This window comes from Ahaetulla prasina, chromosome 1, assembly GCF_028640845.1.
Source record: "Ahaetulla prasina isolate Xishuangbanna chromosome 1, ASM2864084v1, whole genome shotgun sequence".
NCBI classification, from domain to species: domain Eukaryota; kingdom Metazoa; phylum Chordata; class Lepidosauria; order Squamata; family Colubridae; genus Ahaetulla; species Ahaetulla prasina.
The window spans coordinates 45,905,875-45,925,068 of NC_080539.1; the positions used below are offsets into that span (position 1 = coordinate 45,905,875).

General features: G+C 39.2%; 1 protein-coding gene across 1 annotated transcript in view; it reads right to left on the minus strand.

Annotated features, from left to right (window-relative positions):
* Nucleotides 1-19,194, minus strand: part of ATL2 (atlastin GTPase 2) — a 40,575-nt gene continuing 21,381 nt past the window's right edge. The window contains exons 6-14 of the mRNA XM_058165039.1: nucleotides 18,888-18,944; nucleotides 17,694-17,786; nucleotides 17,417-17,555; nucleotides 13,124-13,251; nucleotides 8,006-8,062; nucleotides 6,837-6,908; nucleotides 1,518-1,949; nucleotides 548-562; nucleotides 1-462 (exon numbers count right to left, since the gene is read on the minus strand). Of these exons, the coding sequence (XP_058021022.1) occupies nucleotides 355-462; nucleotides 548-562; nucleotides 1,518-1,949; nucleotides 6,837-6,908; nucleotides 8,006-8,062; nucleotides 13,124-13,251; nucleotides 17,417-17,555; nucleotides 17,694-17,786; nucleotides 18,888-18,944 (1,101 nt within the window). The 3' untranslated portion in view covers nucleotides 1-354. The remainder of the gene's footprint in view (nucleotides 463-547; nucleotides 563-1,517; nucleotides 1,950-6,836; nucleotides 6,909-8,005; nucleotides 8,063-13,123; nucleotides 13,252-17,416; nucleotides 17,556-17,693; nucleotides 17,787-18,887; nucleotides 18,945-19,194) is intronic.

Consider the following 19,194-nt stretch of genomic DNA (forward strand, 5'->3'; position numbering starts at 1 on the left):
TACAAGAAATGTGTAAAAATAAATTAACTAAAAGCATCTCAGATGGAAAACAACCACAAATTAAAATCATGGAGTATGAAATGTATCCAAAGTGCAACAGTACCAAAGCAAGAGAAAAAATGAATTTTGCTACCAGCTTACAGTTAATAATTTACAGAGCAATAAGTGGTTTCCTCCGTTGGGTAGTTGACTTAATCCATGTAACTTTATAGCTCCTAGAATAGCAGGTATAGTTTCATACCCTATAATGCAGCATCAGCCTGGTATGCTTATAGCATTTATGTAAATTGCCCCAGCACAGTCCTGCTTACGAATTGTGAATGCTTTAGATAAAGAAAAAGGTAAAAATACTGGCTAATTTTTCTTCCTGTTATTGTTGGATGAGAGTCGCTGCCGTTGTGCTGAGGCAAGAGCATGGCGAATCATTCGACGTCTAACAACTTCAAAGACTTTGGAACACACCTAAAATATGAAGCAGGTTATTAGAAAGGCAATTGGCAGAAACCAGAAAAGATATATGTGAGTAGCCTCCATTGATTTTTCTCACCTTCTTGGGACTCCTCTGAAGCAAAAAAGAAAGAAAGAAATACACAAGATGATTTAGAGTTAATTTAGAGTTAAGACAGCACTTCTGCAGCTGGTTCTTAAACAGGTTAACAAAGTTCTAAAAATAATGCAAAGTTAATGGAACAATTCAGGCCTGATCTGGACCACAATCGATTCTCTGGTTTCACTATAAAAGGTAAGATCAGAATTCTGCTCAATTCATCATAACTTCATGGACTTTGTGTGTTTTTCTGAACATTCTTCAGACATGACACAAATACATAGGCACTGTTTGGATGGATTATAATGAATACATGAGTATTTCTTGAACAGAAGCAGAAAGGTTAATAATTTCAAAATTTCTAAAATTGGACTGGAATTGAATCTTCCAATTTCTTCCCTGATGCCTGACCCTTCTCTGTCTACATTATTTTTCTTTCCATTTCACTTCAAAACTTCATGCTGGACATTGCAATAAATCTCTTTCTCTAGAAGAACATGAATTCATTAGCATAACAATGGATAATTCAGGAAAGGGCTCTACCTTTATTGCTGATGCAAAAGAAGCTTTTATAAAGACAAAAACCAATTACTGCAGAATCTAGGAATCTAATCATACTTCCTTCTCTTAGCTCCAAGGTTTAAAGCCCACATCTCTTTTTCCCTTCCTTATGATCTGTTTTGTGATAGCAGATCTGTCCTCACTGGCTCCTCAGACCTAGGTACTGGGCAGCATTTTGATGATTTTCTTTAATCTTAGACTTACAATATATAGTCTTGCCAACTAGATAGGTAGGGCATTGTACACCATGTTCCAAACCAATTTCTACTGCTATTTTCATAAGGTTCCTTTATCTTGGTTTGTATTCTATCTTTGGCATACATTCATATTGAATGGGCTTTTACACCAATGCTTGCCTACTAACGATTAAACTTTTTTTTCCCAAGTGAGTAGATAAATGGATACCAACCTGTTCCCATAGTACTTCCGCCATCTGGTCAATGAGTGTTCCAATTTCTCTGAATTCCCCAGAGTATTTAACATATGCCCATGTACAAAGGGAGACAAGTGTTATGCCCATCACGAGGTTACACAGGGTTGCTATGGAGTTCATGCCAAGGAATCCAGTCAGTCCTGAGATTATATACATAGCAAACATGACAGCAAATAGAGTCGCTGGTGTACGAGCAGCATAGAAGAGGTTTTTGCCATCATTGTGCTTCACAAAGTTTGCATAGATTTCATCAAGCTCTTCTTCAAGCTGGTCCTGGTAACGACGACAGAACTCCTCACCTCCCATCTTCTTCACAGAACGGAAATGTTTGATTGATAGTCCTTTAAGATCTTGGTGCTTTTGTTCTAAGTCTGCAGGTGCTATGTAAGGCTTATCTCCACCACAAACCTGTTGGGATGAATTGACTGGTTAGTTTACATAACCTAGAATGATTCTATAATTACAGAACGGCTAAAAATATTAAAAACTAAAATTAATATGTTGGACTAAGACTGTGTTGATCCAAGGTCAAATCCCCATTCATGTACAGAATCACGGGCCAATCACTATCTCTCAATGTACAAGGCAGTCCTTGACATACAATTACAAATAAGCCACCATTTCTGTTGCTAAGTGAGACATTTTAAGTGAGTTTTACAACCATTTTACAACCTTTCTTGCCATAATTGTTAAGTGAATCACTGCAGTTGTTAAGTGAATCAGGCTTCCCCATTGACTTTGCTTGTCAGTAGGTTGTAAAAGATGATCGCATGATACCAGGATTGTCATAAATATGAATGAGTTGCCAAACGTCCAATTTTTGATCATGTGACCATGGAGATGCTGCAATGGTCATGTGAAAAACAGTCATAATTCACTTTTTCCAGTAGTTATAATGGCAAACAGTCATTAAATAAATGGTTGTAAATTGAGAAATACCTGTAGTCACTTTCACAATCAAGATAAACTGCAGATGAAAAGCCAGGTGAGCCACCATGAGCTTTAAGGGGATAGAAATACAATAAATAAAAATAATAAAGGAGCGAAGCTTAAAAAACAGCTGTCGGTAGCTAAATCAGTTGGATGCAGTGTGAAATAAAGACACGTTTTAGATCTGTGTAATATCGCCAAAATAACCAATCCAGACCCATCAGAATTGCATGAATTGAGGAAGCTATCTGAAGGATCGATACAGCTATAGTCATTAACTATGAATAAAACATAGAGTTGCATTTTTCTCTAGTAGCACTGTAAGGAGGCATTTTTCATTTTCTTTAGTACCAGCCATTTTTGGTTCATAATAAAATTTTTGGTTTAAAAACTCAATTTGCTCGAACACCAGCAAGAGCCCATATTTGAGCCTATACTATGGTAATAAGGTTGGCAAAATGTTGTTTCTCTGCCCTTATTGGGTCTGCTAATAGCAACCCAATGGCTCTGTTTAGAATGATGGGGAAGGGGCTGAGCTGCAGGATCATCTGCAGGGCCACAATGAACAATAATCATGTTATCTGCCAGATAGTCAATCAGATTCAGAATTGGACTCCAACTAAGCAAGTGAGTGAGTTGCCTAGGCAATCTTATGATGTTATCTGGACCAAGTTCAATTCGGACCCCTGAGGAAAAGGATATGATGCTCCTGTCTGTTAGGTGGGGCACTCGTTTGTTAGATCTGGGGTCCTACTGGTTTAAGGCATCCAGGAGCTGACCAAAAGTTGCGCTGGTTGCCAGTTAATTCCTGGTGCCATTCAAAATGCTGTCTGTTATCTTTAAAGCTCTTTCAGGTCATAAGATTTAGATACCTGAGGGACCATCTATCTCCAATTACACCTGCCTGGCCAGTACATTCTGGCAGAGTGAATACAATCCAGATGCCTTCCATTTAATTTTGTTATATCATGGGATGGAGGAAGCTACCTTTTCTGTCATGGCCCCACCTTCTGGAACAACATTTCTCTCCCCAGAGATACAGCCAGCCCTTCTCTCCTGATTTACAAAAAACCCTGAAGTCTCAAGCCTGGCCTTAATGTATTTGGGGGGCCTGTTTTATTCACTGTTATTATGATGGCTGTTTGAGTCTGGGTATGTATGTTATAAGTCTTTAACTGTTTTTATAGTTTTTTGATTCTGTATGTCATCCTAAGTCTACCAGAATGGGTGGTTATAACAAATTCAAATATTTTTTAAAAATATTTGCTTTATAAAAACAAAGCCGGGATAGCTCAGGCAGTAGAGAAGCCTGTTATTAGAACACAGAGCCTGCAATTACTGCAGGTTCGAGCCCGGCCCAAGGTTGACTCAGCCTTCCACCCTTTATAAGGTAGGTAAAATGAGGACCCAGATTGTTGGGGGGGGGCAATAAGTTGACTTTGTAAAAAATATACAAATAGAATGAGACTATTGCCTTATACATTGTAAGCCGCCCTGAGTCTTCGGAGAAGGGCGGGGTATAAATGTAAAAAAAAAAAAAAGGCAAATCAGGACCTGACACTTGTCAAAAATGACCTCAATGAGAATATGACTGGTAACACACAAAATATTTAAGCCAAAACCAAACAAGGTTATTTTATGGCTTAAATCAATTTGTGAACCCAATTTATATTGCTATGTGTTCTTTACAAAATAGTTAATAATCCATCTTGTAGTTCTAATTTCACAATATTTTCCAAAACAATTCTGTTTCTGTATCATATCCTAGATCAGACCAGCCTTTCTCAACCTTTTTAATCTGAAGGAACCCTTGAAATGATTTTCAGGTTTCAGGGAACCTCTTCATAAAAATAGGAAAAAAATGTGAAAACTTCTCAACACAATTCACTTCTAACCTAAAACCACTTTACAACATTTACAACAACAGTAAATCAGCAGTCAAGTAGCTGGGTTGAAGCATGTTAAAATTCTTACCACAAGGGCAAGTACTGCACAATACATGAAATAAAAAAAAAATTTTTAATCACAGTCTCTTGTTAAACTAGAAATCTCTCACAGAACTCTGGATTTTTGTGGAACCCAGACTGAGAAAGATAGGATTAGGCTAAGTCTACAACTTCAAATAAATTCATATAAATACTCTACCTGTTCCATTTCTTTATTGTAAGTATCTTTTGCACCAGCTACTGCAGCAAGATTGTTGGCTTCTGCTGTTGCCTGTAGTAATAGTAGCAGTAGTAATAAAAGTAGTGGTAGTAATAATACAAAAAGTAGTAATAATGGTAATAATATTAACAAAAAAACTTTTTAAACAGTTTGGATGAGTTTTTGTAATTGCTTTCATACATCGTTCCAAAATGCAAAGCATATTTAAGCATGTTATGTCCTATAGTTTTACACTGTGAATTTTGGTAGCCACTTTGCAATCAGAGTTATAAATAACTGCTTAATAAGTTTATAAGTAATTTTCTAAGTTAGAATGACAATATTTTGTCAGTTAAAAAGCTTTTATCAAATTTTGCTTCTAAATATATTAAACTACAACTCCTACCCCCATAACTAGGGAAGACTGCTTAAAAGGAAGAGAAAGATAGACTTCAAACTTGCAAGATCTTTATTCCGTTTTACTAAACTACGGAAGACTAGAGACAGATTCAAAATTATGACTATGCCAGCAGAACCTATTACTCACGAAGCCATTTATACATAAGAGTTATCTCCATTGCTGTTAATGAGAGATATGTTGATATTATATAATTTGGTGACCAGAGATCCTTAATGATCTACTACTAGCTATCAAAGTAAAGATCCTTATCTATCTTTTGTCTATCTCTAGTATCAATGTATTTAATGGCATTTTACAGAGAAAACCATCTTGTAAACTACATTTTCAATGTTTGTCCTGGTAGTCAAAGCTCAATATTTGCATCAATATACTCTTTCTTCAATATTTTGCACCTCAGTTAAAAACTGGATGAATGCAGACTGGAAAAGATTTCTGCCTAGATTAATTAGTGAAAAGTCCAACCATTTCTTTAAATTTGCAAGTGTACCAGAAGCAGTTAGAATTTTATTCTAGAATAAAACTAAATGATCCTACAATTTGGAGCTTACGGTAAAAACTGTACTCAAATGTGGATTAGTGCCACATGAAAGGCATAATAAATTCTACAATCAAGTCTGAAATATCAAACTAAGGCTACTGTTCTCCTGTTCTTGAATAAGATTTCAAATGTCTCTAGCTTGTTTTGATATGCCATAAACATGATTGTTTGGCATTACATGCTTCCATAGATAGGTATATATAAAACTTTACCTGAAGCATTGATTTGGGATGAGGTAATTCTTCTCCTTGATAGATTTTAATATAAGCCTGAAAATGAAATAAGTATTTACAATCTAATTTTGACTTAAAAACAATACTTTTACAAAACAAAAATCTAAGTCTATTAAATTTATATTTATATTTAAATTCAAATATTTTTAAAAATATTTTGCTTTATAAAACAAAGCCGGGATAGCTCAGGCAGTAGAGAAGCCTGTTATTAGAACACAGAGCCTGCAATTACTGCAGGTTCGAGCCCGCCCAAGGTTGACTCAGCCTTCCACCCTTTATAAGGTAGGTAAATGAGGACCCAGATTGTTGGGGGGCAATAAGTTGACTTTGTAAAAATATACAAATAGAATGAGACTATTGCCTTATACATTGTAAGCCGCCCTGAGTCTTCGGAGAAGGCGGGGTATAAATGTAAAAAAAAAAAGGCAAATCAGGACCTGACACTTGTCAAAAATGACCTCAATGAGAATATGACTGGTAACACACAAAATATTTAAGCCAAAACCAAACAAGGTTATTTTATGGCTTAAATCAATTTGTGAACCCAATTTATATTGCTATGTGTTCTTTACAAAATAGTTAATAATCCATCTTGTAGTTCTAATTTCACAATATTTTCCAAAACAATTCTGTTTCTGTATCATATCCTAGATCAGACCAGCCTTTCTCAACCTTTTTAATCTGAAGGAACCCTTGAAATGATTTTCAGGTTTCAGGGAACCTCTTCATAAAAATAGGAAAAAAATGTGAAAACTTCTCAACACAATTCACTTCTAACCTAAAACCACTTTACAACATTTACAACAACAGTAAATCAGCAGTCAAGTAGCTGGGTTGAAGCATGTTAAAATTCTTACCACAAGGGCAAGTACTGCACAATACATGAAATAAAAAAAAAATTTTTAATCACAGTCTCTTGTTAAACTAGAAATCTCTCACAGAACTCTGGATTTTTGTGGAACCCAGACTGAGAAAGATAGGATTAGGCTAAGTCTACAACTTCAAATAAATTCATATAAATACTCTACCTGTTCCATTTCTTTATTGTAAGTATCTTTTGCACCAGCTACTGCAGCAAGATTGTTGGCTTCTGCTGTTGCCTGTAGTAATAGTAGCAGTAGTAATAAAAGTAGTGGTAGTAATAATACAAAAAGTAGTAATAATGGTAATAATATTAACAAAAAAACTTTTTAAACAGTTTGGATGAGTTTTTGTAATTGCTTTCATACATCGTTCCAAAATGCAAAGCATATTTAAGCATGTTATGTCCTATAGTTTTACACTGTGAATTTTGGTAGCCACTTTGCAATCAGAGTTATAAATAACTGCTTAATAAGTTTATAAGTAATTTTCTAAGTTAGAATGACAATATTTTGTCAGTTAAAAAGCTTTTATCAAATTTTGCTTCTAAATATATTAAACTACAACTCCTACCCCCATAACTAGGGAAGACTGCTTAAAAGGAAGAGAAAGATAGACTTCAAACTTGCAAGATCTTTATTCCGTTTTACTAAACTACGGAAGACTAGAGACAGATTCAAAATTATGACTATGCCAGCAGAACCTATTACTCACGAAGCCATTTATACATAAGAGTTATCTCCATTGCTGTTAATGAGAGATATGTTGATATTATATAATTTGGTGACCAGAGATCCTTAATGATCTACTACTAGCTATCAAAGTAAAGATCCTTATCTATCTTTTGTCTATCTCTAGTATCAATGTATTTAATGGCATTTTACAGAGAAACCATCTTGTAAACTACATTTTCAATGTTTGTCCTGGTAGTCAAAGCTCAATATTTGCATCAATATACTCTTTCTTCAATATTTGCACCTCAGTTAAAAACTGGATGAATGCAGACTGGAAAAGATTTCTGCCTAGATTAATTAGTGAAAAGTCCAACCATTTCTTTAAATTTGCAAGTGTACCAGAAGCAGTTAGAATTTTATTCTAGAATAAAACTAAATGATCCTACAATTTGGAGCTTACGGTAAAAACTGTACTCAAATGTGGATTAGTGCCACATGAAAGGCATAATAAATTCTACAATCAAGTCTGAAATATCAAACTAAGGCTACTGTTCTCCTGTTCTTGAATAAGATTTCAAATGTCTCTAGCTTGTTTTGATATGCCATAAACATGATTGTTTGGCATTACATGCTTCCATAGATAGGTATATATAAAACTTTACCTGAAGCATTGATTTGGGATGAGGTAATTCTTCTCCTTGATAGATTTTAATATAAGCCTGAAAATGAAATAAGTATTTACAATCTAATTTTGACTTAAAAACAATACTTTTACAAAACAAAAATCTAAGTCTATTAAATTTATATTTATATTTAAATTCAAATGTAGGTAAATGAAAGTGACTGTATAAAGTACTCCACCAATGTTATTTTAAACAAATCAAGCATTTAATGTGTTATTAATGATGATCAACATAAACTGAACTTATACAATAAAGCAGGAATACAAAAAAATTGTGATTTATTAAAGTTTCTTCTCATAAAGTTTCTTCTTCTCTCTCAAGACACATTTATTCATCTGTGCAGGACTGGCGTAGATTTTAAATTTTATAGGGGTTTTAAATTGGTCTTAATATTTATATTTCTAGTTTTAATAATTGGGCATTAGAATAAGTTTTTTAATGTTTATTTTAAATTGTATATAAGTGTTTTATATGCCTGTGAACCGCCCTGAGTCCTTCGGGAGATAGGGCGGTATATAAATATGAATAATAAATAAATAAATAAAATAAATAAATAATGTCACTATACTTAGTATGCTGCTTGAAAGAGTTTTTATTACAGTAAATAGTAAAGTTTCTCATACACAAACTCAAGGCAGTAATACCCCAAATCTGCCTCTTTTGGATGACTGCATATAATTATTATTAGTAATGCTGGTATGTGACTGCAATAAAAAAATGATTGATAATTGTTATTATTGCCTAATCTTGGGGAAAAGGCTGCAAACAAAGACAGTATAGATAATTATATTTCAAGTACATTAGTTTATAATTATCCAAGAATAGTATACAGTACATTCAGAAAGTATTCAGACCCCCTTCACTTTTGTCAATTTTGTTATGCTGCAGCCTGATTCTATAGTTGTTCTTAATCTACACTCAGTACCCCATAATGACAAAATGAAAACAGAATTTTAGAAATTCTGTCAATTTATGAAAAAGAAAAACCTGAAATATCACATTGGCATAAGTATTCAGATCCTTCACTAGTAGTTTGTTGAAGCATCTTTGGCAGCAATTATAGCCTTGGCTCTTTTGGGTTATGACATGACAAGCTTTGCACACCTGATTGAGGGATTTTTTTGTCATTCTTCCTTGCAAATCTTCTCAAGCGCAGTCAGGTTGGATGGTGGCCGTCAGTGGACAGCCATTTTCAGGTCTCTCCAGAGATGTTCAATAGGGTTCAAGTCAGGGCTCTGACTGGGCCACATTAGGACATTCACAGAGTTGTCCCTAAGCCACTTGTGTTGTCTTGGCTGTGTGCTTAGGATTGTTATCATGTTGGAAAATAAACCTTTGGCCAAGTCTGAGGTCCTGAGTAGTATGGAACACTTTTTTTCATTGAGGATATCCCTATATTTTGCTTCATTTAGCTTTCCCTCAACCCTAACCAGTCTCCCAGTCCCTGTTGCTGAAAAACACTCCCATAGCATGATGCTGCCAGCACTATGCTTCACTGTTGGGATGATATCGAGCAGGTGATGAACAATGCCTGGTTTCCTCCAGACATAACGTTTAGAATTGAGGCCAAACCAGTAGTGGGTTCCACTTACCTTCGCTACCGGTTCAGAACTGTGAGTGTGCGCATGCGCAGAACCTTCTGCACATGTGCAGAGCATCCATGATGATGTCCAAGCAGGTGGGCAGAGCTTTCCGCTGCTGCCACTACTGATTCACCTGAACCGGGGCAAGCCAGTAGAAACCCACCACTGGGCCAAACATTTCAATCTAACTAGATTGGACACTAGTTAGGTCCTATACTAGGACCTACCTAGTGGCACTGAGGGAAGCGAGGCGTAGCTACGCCTCCTCCCTCATTGCGTCGGCAGATAACCGCCCAGCCGCCCTGTTTCGGGTGACCCGTTCCCTCCTTCACCAGGGGGAGCGGGATGACCCGTTGCAGGGACGTGCTGAGGAGTTTAACGGTTATCTATACGATAAAATCATTCAGCTTCGAGACGGTCTAGACCAAAATTGCGGCGATTCAGATGAGGCGTCTGAGGGTGGTCTTGGTGATATTTTCTGGGATGAGTTTGACCCTGTGGCTCCCGAGGACATGGACAGGTTGTTGGGTAGGCTGAATGCCACCACGTGTTTACTGGACCCGTGCCCCTCCTGGCTGGTGCTGGCCACTCAGGAGGTGACACGAGGCTGGCTCCAGGCGATTACGAGTGCCTCCTTGTTGGAGGGAGTCTTTCCGGCTGCCTTGAAAGAGGCGGTGGTGAGGCCCCTCCTCAAGAAGCCCTCCCTGGACCCGGCTGTCAGGTAATTATCATCCGGTCTCCAACCTTCGCTTCGCGGCGAAGGTTGTAGAGAGTATGGTGGCATATCAGTTTCCCCTGCACCTGGATGAAACTGTCTATCTAGACCCGTTCCAGTCCGGTTTCCGACCCAGCTACAGCACGGAGACGGCTTTGGTCGCGTTGGTGGATGATCTCTGGAGGGCCAGGGATAGGGGTTGTTCCTCTGTCCTGGTCCTATTAGACCTCTCAGCGGCTTTCGATACCATCGACCATGGTATCCTGCTGCGCCGGTTGGGGGGATTGGGAGTGGGAGGCACCGTTTATCGGTGGTTAGACGGTGTTGACAGGGGGGCAGAGGTCGGCCCCGAGGCGCCTCACTTGTGGGGTGCCGCAGGGGTCGATTCTCTCGCCCCTTCTGTTCAACATCTATATGAAGCCGCTGGGTGAGATCATCAGTGGCTTCGGTGTGAGGTACCAGCTGTACGCTGATGACACCCAGCTGTACTTTTCCACACCGGGCCACCCCAATGAAGCTATCGAAGTGCTGTCCCGGTGTTTGGAAGCCGTACGGGTCTGGATGGGGAGAAACAGGCTCAAGCTCAATCCTTCCAAGACAGAGTGGCTGTGGATGCCGGCATCCCGGTACAGTCAGCTGAGTCCTCGGCTGACTGTTGGGGGCGAGTCACTGGCCCCGATGGAGAGGGTGCGCAATCTGGGTGTTCTCCTGGATGAACGGCTGTCTTTTGAAGACCATTTGGCGGCTGTCTCCAGGAGAGCTTTCCACCAGGTTCGCCTGGTGCGCCAGTTGCGCCCCTTTCTAGACCGGGATGCCTTATGCACGGTCACTCACGCCCTCGTGACGTCTCGCCTGGATTACTGCAATGCTCTCTACATGGGGCTCCCCTTGAGGGGCATCCGGAGGCTTCAGTTAGTCCAGAATGCGGCTGCGCGGGTGATAGAGGGAGCCCCTCGTGGCTCCCGTGTGTCACCTATCCTGCGCAGACTGCGCTGGCTACCTGTGGCCTTCCGGGTGCGCTTCAAGGTGTTGGTGACAATCTTTAAAGCGCTCCATGGCATAGGGCCGGGCTATTTACGGGACTGCCTACTGCTACCAAATACCTCTCACCGACCCGTGCGCTCTCACAGAGAGGGACTCCTCAGGGTGCCGTCAGCTAGGCAGTGCCGTCTGGCAACACCCAGGGGAAGGACCTTCTCTGTGGGGGCTCCCACCCTCTGGAACGAACTCCCTCCAGGACTTCGTCAACTTCCGGACCTCCGAACCTTTCGTCGCGAGCTTAAAACACACTTATTCATCTGCGCGGGACTGGATTAGATTTTAAATTTACTGGTTTTAATGGGTTTTTACTATTTATACTGTTTTTAATAATTTGGCTATAGAATAAGTTTTTTAATCGTTGTTTTAATCTGTATTTATATGTATTTTAACTGCCTGTGAACCGCCCTGAGTCCTTAGGGAGATAGGGCGGTATATAAATATGAATAAATAAATAAATAAATAAATAAATAATAAATCTTGGTTTCATCAGATCAGAGAAACTTGTTCCTCACAGTTTGAGAGTCCTTCAGGTGCTTTTTGTCAAATTCCAAGTGTGCTTTCATGTGTTTTGCATTGAGGAGAGACTGCTGTCTAACTACTCTGCCATAAAGCCCAGATCGGTGGAGGGCTGCAGTGATGATTGTCCTTCTGGAACTCTGTCTATCTCCACACAGGATCTCTGGAGCTCAGTCAGAATGACCATTGGGTTCTTGGTCACCCCTCCCCCGATTGCTCAGTTTGACCAGGTGATCAGCTCTGACTCCTGCTTGTGCCAAACTTCTTCCATTTGAGAATTATGGAGGCCACTGTGCTCTTAGGAACCTTCAGTGCAGCAGAAATTTTACTGTAGTCTTCCCAGATCTGTGCCTTGCAATAATCCTGTCTCCGAGCTCTGTAGGCAGTTCCTTTGATCTCATGGCTTTTGCTCTGCTACAGTATGCATTCTATAGAGGTGTGTACACCTTTCCAAATCATGTCCAATCAATTTAATTTATCACAGATTGATTCCAATCAAGGTGTAGAAACATGTCAGCAACTACCAAGAAAAACGGGAGACACCCCATTGGGGTGCTAAATGGGAGCTAAATTTTAAATGAGGTTGCAAGGGGTCTGAATTCTTATACCTGGTATTTCAGTTTTTCTTTTTAATAAATTTATAGTCATTTCTAAATGTCATCATAGGGTACTGAGTATAGGTTAATGAGAAAAAAAATGAATTTCAACAGCTGTAGAATCAGGCTGCAGCATAACAAAATTGACAAAAGTGATGGGGATCTAAATCAGTGGTGAGATCAACCAGTTTTGTCCGGATCGTGCGAAGCAGTAGTGGCGACTGCAGGAGGCTCTGCCCACCCACCTGGATGTAATGCACGACTACTGCACATGCGCAGAAGGCCATGTGCACGTGCAGAGATGGCGAGGGCAAGCAAAGCATGCTCACATTTGTGAATTAGTAGGGAAGGTAAGTAAATCTCATCTCTGGTTCGAATACTTTCTGAATGCACAGTATCTAAAGATTAATTTATGTAATATATAAAAGAGGCATTCATTAAAATCTATATAAATCTCAATATAATATAGATTATTGTGAAGCAATTAGAACAAGAATAGGTCCATGAAACTCTATTATAGTAAAAATTAATAAAAATATGCTAACCATAGTATGTGAACAATGGAATATTACAGCATATCAAACCATTTCATAATTAAAATTTACAAGAAAATATGTTTATTTAAAGCATAGAACAATGATTGTACCTTAAAATATTGCACTAGATCTCTACAAGTGACTTTTGAGCCACTAATTTCTTTTTCTACCAGATTTTTAGGAGCAAGCAGCAAAGGAATCAGATTCCGCAACTCTTTCTTAAACTCTTCATCAATATCTGGTGGAATAAATAAAAATGGTGTAACAAATTTTATTCAATTAATGCAAAATCCTTTCTTTTCAAAATCACCGAGAGGTAATATTAATGGAACTATCCCAACTTACGATAAAATCGCTCAGCTCCGGGATGGTCTGGACCGAAATTGGGATGATCCAAGCGAGGGAGAGGAGACACGTCTTGTTGAGTCCATTTGGGATGAGTTGGACCCTGTGGCTCCCGAGGACGTGGACAGGCTGTTGGGGAGGCTTCACGCCACTACATGTTTACTGGACCCGTGTCCTTCCTGGTTGGTACTGGCCACTCAGGAGGTGACACGAGGCTGGCTCCAGGAGATTATCAACGCTTCTTTGTTCGAAGGGGTTTTCCCTGCCGCCTTGAAAGAGGCGGTGGTGAGACCCCTCCTCAAGAAGCCCTCCCTGGACCCAGCTATTTTGGGTAATTATCGTCCAGTCTCCAACCTTCGCTTTGTTGCGAAGGTTGTAGAGAGTGCTGTGGCGCGACAGCTACCCCAATACCTGGATGAAGCCGTCTATCTAGACACGTTCCAGTCCGGCTTCCGACCCGGGTACAGCACGGAGACAGCTTTGGTCGCATTGGTGGATGATCTCTGGAGGGCCAGGGACAGGGGTTATTCCTCTGCCCTGGTCCTATTAGACCTCTCAGCGGCTTTTGATACCATCGACCATGGTATCCTGCTGCGCCGGTTGGGGGGATTGGGAGTGGGAGGCACCGTGTATCGGTGGTTCTCCTCCTATCTCTCTGACCGGTCGCAGACGGTGTTGACAGGGGGGCAGAGGTCGACCGCGAGGGACCTCACTTGTGGGGTGCCGCAGGGGTCGATTCTCTCGTCCCTTCTGTTCAACATCTATATGAAGCCGTTGGGTGAGATCATCAGTGGCTTTGGGGTGAGATACCAGCTGTACGCTGATGACACCCAGCTGTACTTCTCCACACCAGGCCACCCCAATGAAGCTGTTGAAGTGCTGTTCCGGTGCGTGGAAGCCGTACGGGTCTGGATGGGGAGAAACAGGCTCAAGCTTAATCCCTCCAAGACGGAGTGGCTGTGGATGCCGGCACCCCGATTCAGTCAGCTGCAGCCGCGGCTGACTGTTGGAGGCGAGTTATTGGCCCCAAAGGATAGGGTGCGCAACTTAGGTGTCCTCCTGGATGAACGGCTGTCGTTTGAAGATCATTTGACGGCTGTCTCCAGGGGGGCCTTCCACCAGGTTTGCCTGGTTCGGCAGTTACGCCCCTTCCTTGATCGGGATGCCTTGTGCACGGTCACTCATGCGCTCGTTACCTCTCGCTTGGATTATTGTAATGCTCTCTACATGGGGCTCCCCTTGAAGTGCACTCGGAGGCTTCAGTTAGTCCAGGATGCAGCTGCGCGGGTGATAGAGGGAGCTCCGCGTAGCTCCCATATAACACCGCTCCTGCGCAGACTGCACTGGCTGCCTGTGGCCTTTCGAGTGCACTTTAAGGTGCTGGTTACGACCTTTAAAGCGCTCCATGGCTTAGGGCCTGGGTACTTACGGGACCGCCTGCTGTTACCACATGCCTCCCACCGACCCGTACGCTCTCACAGAGAGGGACTTCTCAGGGTGCCGTCCGCCAAGCAATGTCGGCTGGCGGCCCCCAGGGGAAGGTCCTTCTCTGTGGGGGCTCCCACACTCTGGAACGAACTTCCCCCGGGTTTACGCCAAATACCTGACCTTCGGACATTCCGTTGCGAACTGAAGACACATCTTTTTATTCGCGCGGGGCTGTCTTAAATTGAATTTTATCAAATTTTTAAAATTTTTATTAACTAATTTTAAATGGGGTTTTTAGCTCACTGTATATTTTAATTTTCAGGCCAATTTTAAAATAAGTTTTTTAATTGCATTTTAAATTATATATTGCATTGTTTGTTTTATTTTTGCCTGTACACCGCCCTGAGTTCTTCGGGAGAAGGGCGGTATAGAAATCAAATAAATAAATAAATAAATAAACTTTGTTAAAAACATCCCTAAAGAATACAATTTTAATCAAATGTGAATTGCTAATTTATGAAATATTTACTCTTCATAAAGAATTAATATACAGTAGTCTTCATTTTTAAAAAACTAATAGTCAGAAGACACTGTATATATTCTATAAACTCAAGATAATCTCATTTTGAATTTTTAACCAAAATACTATGAAAAATGTGCTAACCACAGATAAGCTGAACCTCATAATGTTCATGTTTTAATAAAGGAGAATATTTGTCGCTCTAGACTGAAATGAGGGGTCCTTGGTGCTCTTTGAATTTGGTTGTTTTCTTGTAGAATAAGCTCCTTGCTTACTAGCACTGATGATGTCACCTAGTTTGGGTAATGAAATGTCTGCAAGAAAACAACCAAGCTCAGAGAGCACAAAGGAACCCTCAGTTCATGTTTCAATTTTCACAATTGGCTTACCCATGGGTGACACATTTTTCATAGTATTTTGGTTAAAAAATAACAGGTTGGCTTATCCATGAATGGATTATACACAAGTATATGTGAGTACATTAAATAGTGGTATTATATATACTCACAGATAAGCCTATTCATGGATAAGCTGAACCCATGAAGCGTCCAGCCGCAAGCAGTGGCACTGGCACAATGCGCCACGTGGTATCCTGTTGCAAGTGGTGGCACAGGCACAATGCACTATGTGGTGTCCAGCCAAGAGTGGTGGCACCACCATGATGCGCCACGTGGCGTCCGGCCACAAGCAACTGCAAAAGTCATGCAACAGTGTGACAGTGTTACAGTGTGGGAGGCCTGGCGGCAGCAGTCCTAAAATAAGTAACTACGGGGTGTGTAGGGCAGCTCCACTCCCCCTTCCCTAGCTTGATTTTTACACAAGCGCCTCGCCCCATCTCGTACAACCAGACAGTGTGATCGAGTGGGCGGGGTCTTAACTAGGGCTTATTTTTGGGGTAGGGCTTATATTAGGTGCACACATAAAAACAGGCTGGGGCTTATTTTCAGGATAGGTGTTTTTGTATAAAATTTGTTTAAAATGTATGTAGGTTGAAATTTTTTAATTCATAAAATTATTATAAAATGAAAACTCAAAAATTATGCAATAAGGAAAGATGGTCACCATTTTACTGAAGTTTTCTTTTATTAACAGGCCATTTTGTGACCACAGGCGGTATTTACAAACTTCTAGTTTTGTCACTGTCTCAAATCCAAAGCCTAATTCAGATGAAATGGAAAACTGGCTTTCATGTTCTTTGGCCTCTAACAACTATCTTTTGGTGCTATAAAAAGATATGGGAAACTTCCTTCTTTTTGTTTAAACACACTGAATCTAAATAGGCTTCAGATTCCAATGTGTTTTGCAGGAGACAATTTAATGAACTGTTGAAACAGGTTGAAGGAGAGAAGAGACAATTTGGAACTACAATTAATTTTCACAGCAGGAAATCATGATTAATTATCCAATATCAGCTAAGTTATAATGTCAGTTGAATTTTAAAATAAAATTCAAATTTGACAGGATATCCGCTCTGTAACTTGATAAGCAACATCAATTTCAGTATTTAATCAAAAACCATAATATCAGAACTATCATATTAATTTGTATCATATGCATTTTTATTATAAAACTGTATTCCTAATAGGGCTGTTTAAAGCCAATTGAAAGAACTTTGCAATATGTACAAGACAAACAAAGAATTTATCTTTCCATTGTTAGAGGAACCAAACTTGCAGTATTTGCACACCTATTGTTTCTGGATATTTCTGCCTGCCTGTAAATGCATAGCCACTTTGTTTCACTTTCTTCCCAATACAGCAAAGCAGCTTGCAAAGGTACCCTAGGAGGACTTCCAAAGTGGCTATTATAAGTCTTGCAGAAGATATGGCTGCTTCAGAGGTTTGAAAAGAGGTATTTCATTCCTCCATGTTGTATAACATTTTTTCTGAAAACTTTGCACAGTTCTTAATTAAAGAATTTAAACAGAATTAATATGCTGCTGGTACTCCTCCAACAACCATCTAAATTATCCCATCAATATTCAAATATAGTGGATTTCAGATTTAGGTACACTTTACTATTTCTTTTTGCTATTTTTAATGCAACCATTCAAAGTGCATTCAAATCTGTAATACTTCCTAGCTAGCTATATAAACAGAAAATTTCCTACCATTTAGCCTCCCATCAAAATTTGGGTTAGTTGCAACTTTAAGACCAGGGTGTGGCAACAGGAAACAGCCTAGGTTACTGAAACATGAGTGAATGTGCTTCCTTACATTCTGAAGTTCTTCGTGCTGGTGCAATTTTACCTAGAAGCAACATACATTTTTAGAATATGAGATTCTTTAGCAGCCAGTTAGAAATAATCTAATACAACAATAATTATTTGTATGTTCCAATTAGCTGTCCCCTTAAACAAAAATCAACTATTACTGATAATGAATTACCTGTAATCGCTTTTCTAGAAATTGTTTTCCTCCTTTTAAACCATATGGGTGTTCATATGGATAGCTCCAGTCTCTAATTAAGAACATAAGAGTCTATGTAGAAATGCAAAAATACGAGTTAACCTTATTTTTTGGCAAACAGAACTACTGAAAACATCATTATAAAATCTTTACTATTCATAATTCAGCAAGCATCTTTTTAACCCCTATATATTATTAATATAAAAGCAGAATCAGCAAGGAATACTCTAAATCAGCAAGGAATACTCTAAACTCATGCTATCTCAGCTTTTTCTGAAAGTGTCTATCTTGTAGAATGTGAACAAAATTATTACCCTGGAACAAAACCATCACATTCTAGAAGTTATGCTGAACTATTTCTGATTAGACATAACTTGACAGAACCAAATTATAGAATATTTTGGCTATTCTGGGTTTCAGACAAATAGAATCCTGATGAGGCAAGTAAAGCATAACCCCACCAGCTCTCTAGCTCTCATCTTTCCAACCTTTTTCCTGCTCTCTCTCCCTTATGCTGATGCTGTTCATCATAACGCACCAGACCACCTGATTTTCCCAGCACTTTTCCTCCTCCTTCCTTCCCTCTGTCATCATTGCTGATGTCCTAGCCTAATATATCCAACTATACTCCTTCCCTCTCCAATTTTGTTACCTCTCTTCAACTATTAATGTCCTTGGTTTTTTCTATTGATCAGCCAACCAAAACAACCTCTTTCATAAATGTTAAGACTTAAAACATGTTTCAGTTCAAATACAGGCTACCTGAAACCAGGCATTTCATGCACATTCCTAATACACTTACATATTATTTTACTACAGTCACAAAAGGCATTTTGTAGCAAGCTGCATCATGAAAAAAACCCTGCATACAAATTATTACCCTGCAGTAGGTATAAGAATTAAAAGACAGTCACTTCTTTCTCCCCAGACAGAAGTGTAAACCAATTTGCCAATTTGCTGAGGTGGAAAAATGACTTCTACCAAGCAAATATCTGGCAAATATTTCTCTCTCTCTGTCAGGACTTTTTAAAAATTAGAAATGATTAAAAATTAGGTATATATGTCACATGCTGGGCAGATGGTGCTGGGCAATGACTTTTTTACAATTACTGTTGTAGGATATGAAACTGAGATAAACAAACATGGAAATAGCAAACATAATCATACTATTACCTGAAATGGCTTTTGGTAAATTTCTTCCATTGCTAGCCTTCCATATTCTGTAAAAAGCTATGAAAACAAAATTAAGAATGTATCACAGTAATAAACATTTACTCATGAAGAAGTGGTGGGCTATACTTAAAAAGTTAGCTGCACAAAACAATTTTAAAACTATAAATAAACCAATTTGGTTATTGGTTATTAATCTAACCAATTACAAACAATCCAACCAAATACTTCCCTACATTCTGAATTCATGAATCTCAACAACAGTATAATATTGATAGTAATCATCTTTTTTCTAATTTTCTGAATATTT